Here is a 13,094-nt window from a genome sequence, read left to right as displayed (position 1 = left end):
TGAATCTGTGAAGATGGGGTGGGGTGGGTGTAAATGCTGTTTTCACAGTAACATGACAACTCACTCAGGCATTTAGCGTTCCCAGTGAAATACGATGATGGCGTTCTTTTAGTGGTCAATGCTGCTACTATTGACAATTTCATTAACACAGTTGTCTTCCAATTATCCCACAATATTGCTTCAGGATGCTGATGTAGAGGAAAATGACAAACTCTGTGGCATGTTCCTCACTACAACTGAGGCAATGGGTATCAGCTCAAAGTTTTTGATGTATTCAAAGTTACTTCTTAGTTATATGTTTTGTATTTATAAAGGATAAAAGAGCTTCCAAACACCCAAATCAGTTGGATTGTTCTTTTTATTCAGTTCTCAGGAACTAAGTTCAGTAAGTTGAAAAATAAATAACAATCTCAGTTTGCAGAAACTTCTTGTACAGTTTGGACTGGACTGTTTGACTGGGCTGGACTCATACACACACTCCTTCCATTTTTTGTCTCTGAGTGAATGTGATGATTCTTCTTCTACCTTTATGTATTACCACTGCTGCATGGAGGTTGTATTTTCATCTGCATTTGTCTTTTTTTTATCGGGATGACACAAATCAAATGACACAGATCAAAATAAAAATCTGGATCTATTGGATCAAATGTGGTCTCACAAGGGGACTGTTGGGCCTCGACAGACGTATGCACTCTACTGAGTGACATTCTAGTTTGTCTAAGTATTGACATTGAACTCATCAGCTGTATTTCTTCACTGAGACAAAGAGAACTCACCTCTTTGTTAAGGTCCACGTCATAATCTAGTGGCTCCAGGTCAACTTCCTGTGCAGGGGGAGTTGTGGCCGTGGAGCGATAGGTCAGCCATTCGTCAGACTGCGACCGGGGTCTCTCCTTGTGCTCGGGGGGTCTCTCCTCCCCCTGGACGCTCCTAACGCCCTGCGCCTCCTCCCCCTGAACAGCCCTCTCGAGCAGCTGCAGGTCAAACTCTTGCTCTCTCTTCCACTGGAATACGCACACAGGGGAAAAAATATATATATACTGTGAAACAAACGACAGGATGCTGCCATCAAGATGTCTTGATTCTCAAGTCAAGGTGAAACTGACGCGTTTCACTTGCCTTCATGCTCAATTTCATGAAACGTGTACCGTGCAACACACCTGTTATCACTGGTGATAGAGGAGAGGGTGTGTGTGTGTGTACAGGTGTGAAAAAGAAAAGGGGAGCATGCATAGATGAGTATGCATGTGTAAATGAAATGAAAGGCTCTGACATTAGAGAATTCTGTAAATTCTCCACAACAGAAATAAGGATGATGCCACAATGCCACTAAAATAAACAGGAAACATCACTTCACTCACACCGATGAGGTTCCATTCATATTAACATAACACAAATAATGAATAAAAAACATGGCAATTTTTATTCATCAGAAAATATTGTTTATTTATTTGCAAACATTCACATGCAAAAGGAAGGATTCTTATAACTAACAAGTAATTAGCAGATAAAGACACTGAGCAAACAGTCAGATCATTTAACCTTTGTTTTCAGACACATTAGTTTGTCTAAATGGAAGACTTCCTCTCACAAAGCCTGGGGAGAGGGAACAGCAGGTCCCAAAACCCATCAACACTCAGATCATCTCCATCTTCATTCAAGTTAAAGTTAAAGTAAATCCAGTTAGAAAAATACTGTGAGGAGCTTGAGTTGAGTCGGTTTAAATAGACATTGCTCAGTGCATGTCAGTGTTTTGGTCAGTAGAAAAATAAGGCACTTTATTTCACTTTCTCTCTCTCTCACACACACACACACACACACACACACACACACACACACACACACACACACACGGACACACATACATGGACACAAATAAATGGACCGCTTTGAGACAGCAACAGCGCTTAACTGAAGAACATTAAAATCTACATGAAGACACACAGGACAGACACCAGGTAGAAAACAGGGTGGTAGAATGGTTAAAGTACACAGAGTGAAATCAGCCACAGCCAAGAAATGAAATGATCAGTGAACAGGGGAGAGAAGGGATGGATACAACAGAGGGAACAATAACCATAAATCAATGAATGTGAGGAGTGGATGGTATTAAGGTCCGATGTCTGAGGTAATTAGTGTGTTACATGTTTGATAGGCAAGACACTTAAAGATATTAGCAAGATTATTATCCCTATTTAAAAGTTATAATTTCCTCCTCATAATAAACACGTTTCAATTGTTATGTATTTTAAACACTTTTGTGCTACAGAGTGTGAAGCAGAGAGTGTTACCTATCTTTGTCAGCCTTTTTCACTGAAGACGTTTTGACGTGTCAGAGCAAGAAATGCACAGATGTAAATGATACAAAGTATTGATGGCTGGATTCCATTAACTGCTTCAGGTCCTGCTATTCTGCCTATTGGTCACTGTCACAGTGGCTTAATGGGACAGCAGCACAAAACAGAGCCATCATTTAAGTTAGTAATTCTACCACTACTAAGGTGGTGGAATTACCACCCTGCACCAATCAGTTCAGATTTAGTGGACATATATCTTTTTCCAGACTCATATGAGATCACGATGACCTTTGTCCACTGAAATCTCTTCAGTTTATCTATTGAGTCCAAGTGAACATTTGTACCAAATCTGAAAAGATGCTCTCAAGGCGTTCTTAAGATAACAGGTTCACAAGGTAAAAAAGAGTTTTCAGGTCACAGTAACCTTGACCTTTGACCACCAAATTCTATTCAGCTCATCTTTGAGTCCAAGTGAAGGTTTGTACCAAATTTGAATAAATTCTCTAAAGGTGTTCCTGAGATGTTGCGTTCACAACACAAATGAGTTTTGTAAGGTCACAGCGACCTTTACCTTTGACCAACAAATTCCAACCCTGAAGCATAATGCCTCTGGCCACAGGCTGACTCAGACGCGGGGGCTTAAACCCTGTGCGTTCCCTTCATCAACAAGTCAAAATGTCTGCTGGGAAAAAGATCAATTCAAGCATGAAACAACATGCATGAAATAGTAGTGAATTATCATACTGCATTAATTGAATGTATTACTAGCTACTCTGAAGTAAGGCATGCACAACTACCGTAGATCGCCATTCTCGGTTTGGTTGTCGTCAAGCATGAGAGTGTTATGTGTGATACTGTTCTAGTAACATACTGATCCAAAGTCTGCAGAAAGCGGACGCGAGGATGCGGTGCGACGGTCTCCGTGACTCAGGGTGCGTTTGCGCTGGCGGACGAGGGCCTTCTGGTGCCTCTTCATCCTCTCCAGCTGCTCATCGGCACTCATCTTCCCCCTCTGCTGCTGCTGCTGCTGCGCCGGCTCCCCGGAGTACAGACGCTCCAAGGCACTTTTTGGTCTCTCCTGAGAGGAGTGGGAGGAAAAAGAGAGTTGATAACAAGAGCAAAAGGTGCAGCTGAAGGTAAAGAAGTCGAATGAAAAAAAACAACAAGCTAAACAAGAAGGTAAAAGCAGACAGCAGCTGATGTAAATAAGAAATGCAAAAGGAGCACAGGACATATCTGGAGCGAACAGACAGAATCTGATGCAGAGAGCTTGAAATACTAGATACCAAAATCTGAGATCTTTTGATCTTCAAAAACGTTCTTGAAACTATTATTAATATTTTGTACCTGGTGATTTTAAAAACTGACATATTAAGATCTACATCTGACAGAGGTGGTGGTTATTATTTGTGCAAAAGCCCATAGTGCAGAAAATAGCATCCTTCACTGAAGTCCACCTGTGAATTTCCAGCTGGTTCCAGATGAACTAAAACTCTTAATATTAAAGAACTTAACTCTCAATGAATTCTTTAATGAACGTCATTGATATGATCCAGAATTGAGAGTTACATGCTACTTCATGTATATCTGTGCTGTCTCTCTGTTTATTTGTGTCTTCACTTTGAAATCAGATTTTTTTATTTGATGTTGGATTTGATTCTTCATAAATAAGTCTGTGGCTCACCTTCATGCCGGCAGCTGAGGCTGATCTTCGGATGGTCACATACGACGAGATGCTTGAAGACTGATTTAGTCTGAGCGAGGAGCCAGCAACTCCTGAGGCAGAGCCAACATCAAGACACTTGGCAATATGTACATGGTAATACGAAATATATTTATATATATACAAAAATCTTGGTTAGTGGAAATGAGGTCATCTGAATGAGGCTCTTTCATCCACGCACCTCTGCTAGGTAACGTCTGGTAACCTCCATCATGTCCAGATGTTACTACACTGATGTGACTGGAGCCATCTCCAGCTCCCATGAGCTCTGGGTCGCTCAGAAAAGGCCTGAGCTCCACCTGAGACAAGCAGACAGAGGTCAGAGCCGGATGAGAAACTTAAATTTAGAGATGGAAGCAGCACACACAGATACACAGAGAAAGGGTTTGTACCTTACTGTCTCCATTAGTGTACTGGCCAATCTCCCTGTCCCGTTTACGCTCATCTGACTGTCGTTTGAGGCCCCGTACAGACATGTGTCTGATGACCGTTGTCTCCCGGGGCAACGGGGGCACAGTAGGGGGGTGCTCATCTGGACTGTAGACGTGAGGTAGAGGAGGTCTGGGAGGCACATCTTCCTCACCCTGCACACAGAAAAACTGTTAACCAATGTGAGATAGTAAATGAATTGTGAAAAGCTGAGTAAGCAAAGTAAAGAGACTTGATGTGATTTTGCTTTATGTCTTTAGTTTTTAACAACCAGCTGCAGTTACTTCTGTGGCGAAGGTTCCTCACCCATTTGAGCCCACTGGTGAATGTGGAGGAGTGGTGCAAGAGCTGCTGGATGGGGCTGGAGGAGAGGGTGGGGGTGTGGCCACTCGGGCTGAGGTGGGGGCTGTGCTGCTGATGCTGGGACAGTCTCATCTCCATAGCAGACGGGCTCCCAGACACAGAAGGCACTGATGATGCCGACACTGAAGGCACAAATTTCCTCTCTGGGAAATGGGACATATATGAACATGTAACATGAACACACAGTGTAAAGACTGTGCTTTCTTTTCCCATGGTAAATGTTCGGGGCATCAGTACACAGAATAGGATTAAGAGGCTTAATGACAACACACAGAAGCATGAGCACATGGCATGTACTGCAGGTACAATTTGCTTTGTTCACATTTAAGTGGAATTATGCTATTTTCCAACCTGGGACCAATGTTTATAAATGATATGAATAAACAGGTGTGTAAATTAATGGTACTTACAAAAGCTTATTATAGATATACTGTATAGATCGCCACCACCATTAGCCGTGAAACAGCCTCACTGGTTACAATGTTATCTTATGGGGCAACTGCGACGCTCCATGGAAAGTCTTCTAAAGGTACTTGTTCTCATTCAAAGAGAAGTCTTACTCTCAGGTCTCGTCAGACTTGGGTTGTTGCAGGAAGACAGGGGTGGAAACGAGAGTGAGAGAGTTGGAGAGAGGAGTTTGGATTTCAATCAGAGACTGAGACATGTGCAATGTTGCCAGATTCTTTTTGTCAAAAAAAGGCATTTTTTTGGACTGTCCCAGTTGCCCCATTAGATTTTGTTGTAGCCACTAATGTTGTGTCACTGCTGAAGGCAGAGGTGATCTACTGGACTGATTACAATGTACACAGTTAAAGACATCGGGCCCAGGTTGAAAACTACCAGAACCTTTCTTCCAAACCTCCAGGTAGCTCTTGTCTTACCTGGGTTGGTGACAGAGGAGATAGTGACTTTGTAGTTGGCTTTACTGCTGCTGAGACCTGCGATAACGTCCTCAATCCTCCACAGCTCCTTTCTGATCTGGACTTTCTCCTGCTGCTCATACAGAAACATGGACCTCAAAATGGACCAATTTTCCATAACATACACGGTAAATTACCCCTGTACCAAAATATTCATTAATGATCACACACACACACACACACACACACACACACACACACACACACACACACACACACACACACACACACACACTTATGTACATATTGCATATATGCACTAATTTGTTAATCACTGCTCCACAGACCTGAGAGAGATCAGTGCGGTTCATGTGTCCCTGCAGGGCGGACTTCAGCCAGTCCACATCTCTCTCCAGCCGACTGTATTCATTCCATGCGTTCTCCATCTCCTGCAGAACAAAGACAGAACTCACTTCATGCTTTAATGAGACAAGAAACAGCCTCCAGTGAGAGGAGTCATTACACGAGCCAGTGCTACTTAGAAATGTTTTAACACAGAGATTTACAGTCACACTTTACACATAAACTCACATTACGGGTTGCAGGTATCTTGAGTTACTCCTGTTTTTATGCTTCCTCATTGAAATCCAGTGTTTATATCTGAATCACTTGGGATCTGAGTTTGTTTCCATAGTTCAGTCAGTCATTTGCATCACCTACTGTCCACTGGGAGGGTCATATATGTTTGACTACAGCCAATGTGGTTGGAAAATACCTCTTAACCGTTGTGTAATCCTGTGTTTTCTATTTAAATCATCCATTGAAATTCACCTTTTTACTTTCAAAACTGAATATTTTGAATATCACTGAGCTTTTTTTGACTGAAGCATTTTTCTGTGAAGTGGAGACATGTACTCCTGAGTTTCCCTGTGGCCTCAGGCTCATCCCCGAGCACGCATTCTCACACTGTCACATTCGAGCTGAAACATTGTGCCATTTGCAGAAACCATCAAAAGGGAACAACTAAAAATAGAGGCGAACATGATGCTGATACTGAAGACAGTCCAAGCAAACATGATGCAAGAGGTATGTGTATGATCTAAGTGGAGGAGACAGTGTGAGTGGTCTGAATCAGAGTAAAACCTTCCCTGTCAAAACTGAATGTGAGGGAGCTGCACTTCATATTTTAACTTAAACAAAGATCAGTATTTTCCACTATAAGCAAACAGAACTTGTGAGTGCTGCCTGGGTCTCACCGTGGAAACTTGGGATATTTCAGCCCTGATGTGCACCACATCCTCTTGTAGCAATTTCTGCTGATAGGCGATCTTCTCAGCGTGGGACGGCTGATCTCTGTACTGCTCCATCTGCTGGTGGGAAACATCTAGCACAGACTCTAACTTGTCCTAGATAGGGACATGAAAGACACTGTCATGATGCAAGAAGCATTCATGAGCCACACTAATACACCAACACAGGCCAAACACACACGCACACGCACACGCACACGCACACGAACACACACACACAAGTAGTACTGTAAATAGAGAAAAAGAAATATGCATATGAAACAAAAACCTTGTCTTCCTTCAAAGTTCGTATCGTGGCCTCGAGCTCCTGGAGAATCTTGTCTTGTTCACACAGTCGACTTAATTTCACCTGAAGGAAAAACAAATAGAAATAAAAAGAAGATAGAAACTGCGTATACTTCTCCTTCTTATTAGTCTCTGTGCGGAGATAATGCAACAATAAAAACTGAAAAGAGATAAAAACTGACTGGACTGATGACGTACAGTATCTGTTAACAACAGACTGTTCATTTCTTGTCTTTGTGAAGCTTTATTTTAACAGCGCAGTCAGATAAGATGGATTGATCGTCTCCCGTAGTCTCCGCTGTCTGGGAATATGTCAATAAGGCTCATCTGTATGAAAACCCCAGAGGAATTCCTCTCATCAGCGCAGTGGGAAATATCAAAAGGCTCCAGACTGTCTAGTTTGGGGGCGAGAACTGGTAATACCCATTATAAGTAATCATAATCAAAAATCCATATTTTCACATTCACTTTTGGCAAAAACCGCCTTAATTGAGAGTGACAGATTTGTTTTCCCAGAAATGGGTTATGTGTTTATGAAAACAGCATAAGACTGCCTACTTCACAGTCTTTCTCACACAGTGCATTTCTTCCCTCAGATCTATTTATCATTCTGTTCAATTAATAATTAAGCTGTTTTTATTTTTGCTGCCGTATATTGTTGTTTTTAATTGCATGAAATATTCATTGTTCAGACAAATTTACTGGCAATTTCTTATAAATTGTTAAAATGGAACAATGCTAATGATGAAAAGCCAGGACATCCATCTTATTTACCTCCATTCAGCAGAAAACAAAGAACCAGAAAAGCCGGATCAGGCAAATCAAACTGAAAAATTTAACAGCTCAACATCTAAAACTCCCATTACATGTATTTTTCTCTTTAAATTGCAAGGAGGAAAATAAAAGCTGTGGTCGATACTTTCAGGCCCTCACTGTGCAGCGTGCGTGGATGTCCCCACGGTGTTGCAATGCACATACGTTCCCTTCCCTTAGCCGCCTCTGTTTACCACAACTTAGAAACATGCACACACAAAAACCACACCAAAACACACAGTAAAGTCAGGCGAAAGTCAGATGCTTCTCTGTAGTGGATTACAAGAAGTCGAGAAAAAATAGATCTTACAGAAAAGAAAGAGACGGATAAACAACGTGCTTATCTTCAAATCCTGAGACCGTAACGATTCACTTACATCAGCATCACTTTCTGCTATTTTCACAGGCCTGGAAGGTCTTTCTTTTTTTAAACTCTCTCGTCCAGTAACCTGAAATTCCCAACAGCCACAAGTAAAATGTTTAACATCAGTAATCGAAAGGCATTATTTAAGATATCTTACGACTAATGCTTCCAGGTCACAGATAACAACAACCACAAGAATAGTCATCATACAATGAGACTTTTGGAGAAGTCAAATTGATGGAACTACAAAAAATAATGACGAAAAATAAAGCACAACCAAAGAAACCAAAAGGACAAGCTGGAAAAATCTTAGACTAGGCAGAGAGAGTTTCTGTGTCTTTGAATTGGGGGGGGGGATCCTAAAATTCACAAGGCTGCTCTTCCTTAGTTGCTTCATACAAGAACAACCAGGTCCTTTATCATTTTTTTTTTTTTTTTTTTCTACTTGGGGTATATTTAAGTTTGAGATGTTCTTTAATGTCATTCGGGTAAATGTTGAACTATAATTTAACACGGCCTCTAGTTTCATGGTGAGGTAAAGCTACATGTTCTGTATCTGTGGCTGTGATAATAAATACACTTTCTTCTTTTACTCTTTATTTATAATATCCCTAATTTAAAATATTCTATAGGAATGTTTTTTTTTCTAATCAGCTCTGTTGTAGTTAGAAGTGACTTTATGATATTTTCCTTTTTTGATTGTCAGTATAATAAATAAATCCAGTCCTGTCCAGAGGTTCTCAAGATAATGGGACTGTCAGTTAGTGTGGCTGGAATATTCATAAGACACCCAGATCCCCACACTCAGCACAGTAGTATAACCAAAATCAATGGGAGAGTCGGTTAAAGGTGCATTTTCCAGTTAAAGTCAATTACTGTGACTTCTACTATAATGTAAGGTAACACACAGCCTGTATTAAAATGTATCCTCTGGTTCCTGAGGAAGTCTGGTTTTGTCTGGGAAAGTTACTCAAGTGATGACTAAGATATCGTGGCTTGGGCTTGGAAAGTTTTCAAAAGAATTCCTCTTGATTATATTTGAACATGAAGTTTGACAGACATGGGTTTTTACCAGAATGAAAAACAATACTAGGTTGAAAGTCACAGGTCACATAGTGTTTGGTGATCCTTCTTTCAAGTTTTCCAGCTTTATAACAGTATTATTAAGTTTCTATAGTACTCAAAACCAAGACCATAACAATGATGTGAGGAAACCACCGAATGAAACCAGAGGCCCGAAAAGTTGTGATATCATGATCACATTGACAGTCATTTTCCTAAAGGGCTCCATTGGGTCATCTTCTCTGCTCTCACAAGCAAAACAAAAGCAAAGTAATGATAACAAAGGCACGTTCAACAGCACATTCAGAAATGCATTCTAGCATGCAAGGAGTCATTACAACTTCCTCTCCATCATCTCAAGTCTCATAGCAGCGTTGGAGAGTCACACAGTGAAGGGTCAGATTAAGGGATTCATGTGCAAAATCCAGGGGATGCATCACATTCCATTCGAGAAGCGGAGGAATGGTCTGATTGAACTTTGTATGCACACCATCCTTACATTGTAACAGTACCCACAACTCGGAGTGGAGTTTGCAAACACATTGTGTACTGAAACGATCATCGGGTCAATACTTTGGATCTGTTTTGAAACAGGAAATGGAGAGGCGTTACAGGACGTACTGTCCGTTAGAGGACCTTCCCGCCGTTCCAAAACACAACCCACATTTCCAATTATTGCATAGTGGTGTTAAACATACAAATCAATTAGGAAAATGCTTTGCACAGGACAAAATTGAATCTATGTCAGCGGATAACAAAATGAGGCACATTGTTAAAATACAGCAGAACTGGGGCTTTGCATTTGAGCAACACTGAAATGGGAATGGGAGTTTACACGACTCAGACATTTTAGAAATGCAACCATGTGCTTATAAAAACTACAATTGACATCAACATGTGTTACAGTGACAAAACTACATAACCACACTGCATCACCCAGTAGGATCATCTACTGGAAAACATTGTGACGAACATGAGAACTTCCACTTTGAGTGAGAAGCCAAATGGTTCTGTAACTTCATGATGCTCACATTCGATTTACTCTCTTATTAATGTGAAAATGAGCATTAATCCTCAAATGTGTAATTTACATAATAAGAAGACAAGACATGTAAATTCCATTAGAAGTAGACAGTAGACAGAACAGGGGAGAACAGAGGAGAGATCAAGGGGGGAACAGGGAGGCAGATGTTGGAGGCAGCAGCAGGAAAACAGCACTGCAGTCCAGAGACAGGGAGATGAAGTAGAGGATGAAAAGGATAAAGTGGCATTTACTTTGTTGGGGCCCACCTTCAGATCTAGATACTCCAGGTCCTTCTTCAGTTGTATGTAAGTATCATCAGCCTTTAAATGAGCAGCGGAGAGATAAATCATTTGAAATGAAGCTGCAAAGGATAATGGGTGTCCAGATGACTCCTGAGGCCTTTATTAGCTGTTCAGGCTTTGTAAACAGAACTCGAATTACCTTGATCTCAATCTGCTTTTTATCCACAGTGAGTAAAAGCCAAACTGTAACTTGATAATGGTGGAATTTTTGAACTGGTTTCTAATGACTGACCTTGTACACAAATGAGCAACACAGGTCTTGTGCATGCCATGAGGTCAAAGTGAGTGTTTACACTCCTTCATAAGCACAGAGAATGACCAGAGAATGGTTGGATGTTAGAAACTGGGTGGTGGTGTCATTACTGAGCACCATTACAGCTTCTCTGTGGTCGGCTTTTCTTACAGCTCTGCTCTCAGAAGAGAAACTGTGGCCTGATGGCTGCTTTAGAGTGATAACACCAAGAGCAGAGATTTACAGAAATGTAGATGGAAATGTGAAAAGTTTTAAAACGCAAGCACAGTCAACAAGCAACATGCTGATAATATGGCACATTACTTATTATGAACAGAATAACACAAGCCTTTATTAGCTCTTTTTGAACAAGGTGGACGAGCGACACTCATTATTAAGACTAATGTGATGCTAAAAGGCAAACTGGACAGTCTGAGGTACTACACAGCCCATGCCAACATGATTGAGTAAACAAGACAACCAAGCAGTGCCAATGGACTCACAATGGTCTTTGAAGCATGACAGGGAAGTAATGTATGGGATTGGCTGGGGTGATGGGCACCACAATGCACTGGCAGTGGTTGCAGTTAAGGTGGTTAGGGAATGTGCGAGGGCCCCTGACCTGCATGCCGGGGCCTAGAAGGCCGTTGTGCTGGTGGTGCTGCAGGTGAGCGAACGCATAGTTGGGGCTATGCACACCAGCCATCTTGGCCTGGTGCCTCCGAAGCTGAATGAGGAGCAGAGTCAGCTCCTCTGGCTGTGGTCAAGCCCCGGGGTTTAAGGGCCAGAGGGCCAGTGAAAGCACAGAGGAATGAGAGAAACATATTTGAGAACCATCTGTGGTAGTACAGTGGCTGAGCTACAGCAGCAGAGAGAAGTGGTACAGGAGACTCCTGCTCATGTCCTCATAATGGTGGGAAAGTAAAAGCTACAGCTGCTGTGTGGAGATGTGATTTATTGTGCTACAAGGGCTTTGAGGACAGAGGTTATCAGGACTGATAACACTAAACAAATGTGTGACTTAAAGATTTTACAAGCTTTATAATGGTTCAGTCAGCTCTAGATTCGACATCGTGTTGCTGTCACAGAGATGAGCATAAGAAATACAGTGTTCATACCAGGATTGTCTGTGTTCGACTACAGTAAAACTACAACAACACTACCAATGAAACCAAGGTATGTGGTGCACGTACTGGAGAGGATCGTACCGTTTTGCCATGTAAGCTCGGTGCACTGACGGTGTGTGTGATGTAGCCCATGGCTGGCACGGACCTTCTCTCTATTTGGGAAGTCTGTGGACAGACAAATTGAATCAACTTGTTATTACAGATATCATGCAGTCAAATCAAACAGAATGTCTAATTTACTCCTCAGTGTTGAAAGTAAGATACAAAACCCTCCATCACACTGAAATGTTGAAGTTAAACCATCGCCTCCAAGTCTGCAAACTAATTTGTCTACACGGCAGATTTATTTTTTCATCTATCCCTTTCTCCCTTTCATCGCTCCTCATCTCTTTTTCGAAACAAGGTGTGCCCCGAGTTTGAGACGCTACAGGGCTCGGAGAATTTGACGTTTTTGCTTAACACACAGAATAAGCGAAAACCAGGCCCACTATCGAACCTTAAAAGGACACAAACAACAAGAGATTTAATTAACTACACATAAATTATACTAAACCTGCTTTCTTAAAATAACATTTGTTTGCTACCAGCAAGAGAAGCACTGTAAGCCATTCCCTCTGAGATTCCCATGCCACTATTTTTTTGCTGTATAATAGGTTTTTTATTTAAATGCGAGATCAGAAGAAAGAGACCGCTGCTGATGTTTGAGATACAGTAGAGATGTTTATTGGGTGCTGAGGAGCCCTGGGCAAATTGTATTAGCTGCTAATAAAACATACTTCTTAAGGATATTCCACAGAGGTACACAGATCGCTATTACTTAAGTGCACCACAGCCAGAAAGAACCATGAGCCTCAAAGATGCTGGGTGCACCAAAACTAAGTTTGTGGCGGCTAAATTTGGTTC

At 41.6% G+C, this 13,094-nt stretch overlaps 1 protein-coding gene across 24 annotated transcripts in view; it reads right to left on the bottom strand.

Annotated features, from left to right (window-relative positions):
* The window catches only part of plekha7b (pleckstrin homology domain containing, family A member 7b), a 66,864-nt gene that overhangs the window by 6,230 nt on the left and 47,540 nt on the right, over nt 1-13,094 (bottom strand). For 7 of the 24 annotated variants that reach the window (XM_034577291.1, XM_034577311.1, XM_034577383.1 and 4 more), the window contains 15 exons: nt 12,273-12,356; nt 11,687-11,821; nt 10,782-10,850; nt 10,006-10,086; nt 8,458-8,529; nt 7,251-7,331; nt 6,929-7,078; nt 6,020-6,121; nt 5,694-5,805; nt 4,756-4,955; nt 4,413-4,619; nt 4,202-4,319; nt 3,982-4,073; nt 3,169-3,375; nt 777-1,004 (listed from right to left, as the gene is read on the bottom strand). In XM_034577291.1, the coding sequence (XP_034433182.1) occupies nt 777-1,004; nt 3,169-3,375; nt 3,982-4,073; nt 4,202-4,319; nt 4,413-4,619; nt 4,756-4,955; nt 5,694-5,805; nt 6,020-6,121; nt 6,929-7,078; nt 7,251-7,331; nt 8,458-8,529; nt 10,006-10,086; nt 10,782-10,850; nt 11,687-11,821; nt 12,273-12,356 (1,938 nt within the window). The remainder of the gene's footprint in view (nt 1-776; nt 1,005-3,168; nt 3,376-3,981; nt 4,074-4,201; nt 4,320-4,412; nt 4,620-4,755; nt 4,956-5,693; nt 5,806-6,019; nt 6,122-6,928; nt 7,079-7,250; nt 7,332-8,457; nt 8,530-10,005; nt 10,087-10,781; nt 10,851-11,686; nt 11,822-12,272; nt 12,357-13,094) is intronic. The other 17 variants (XM_034577418.1, XM_034577502.1, XM_034577300.1 and 14 more) reach the window with 16 other exon arrangements.

The sequence above is a fragment of the Hippoglossus hippoglossus genome, chromosome 3 (genome assembly GCF_009819705.1).
Source record: "Hippoglossus hippoglossus isolate fHipHip1 chromosome 3, fHipHip1.pri, whole genome shotgun sequence".
NCBI classification, from domain to species: domain Eukaryota; kingdom Metazoa; phylum Chordata; class Actinopteri; order Pleuronectiformes; family Pleuronectidae; genus Hippoglossus; species Hippoglossus hippoglossus.
Note: the sequence above shows the minus strand (reverse complement) of the source record. Positions and strands in the feature narration are given on the sequence as shown.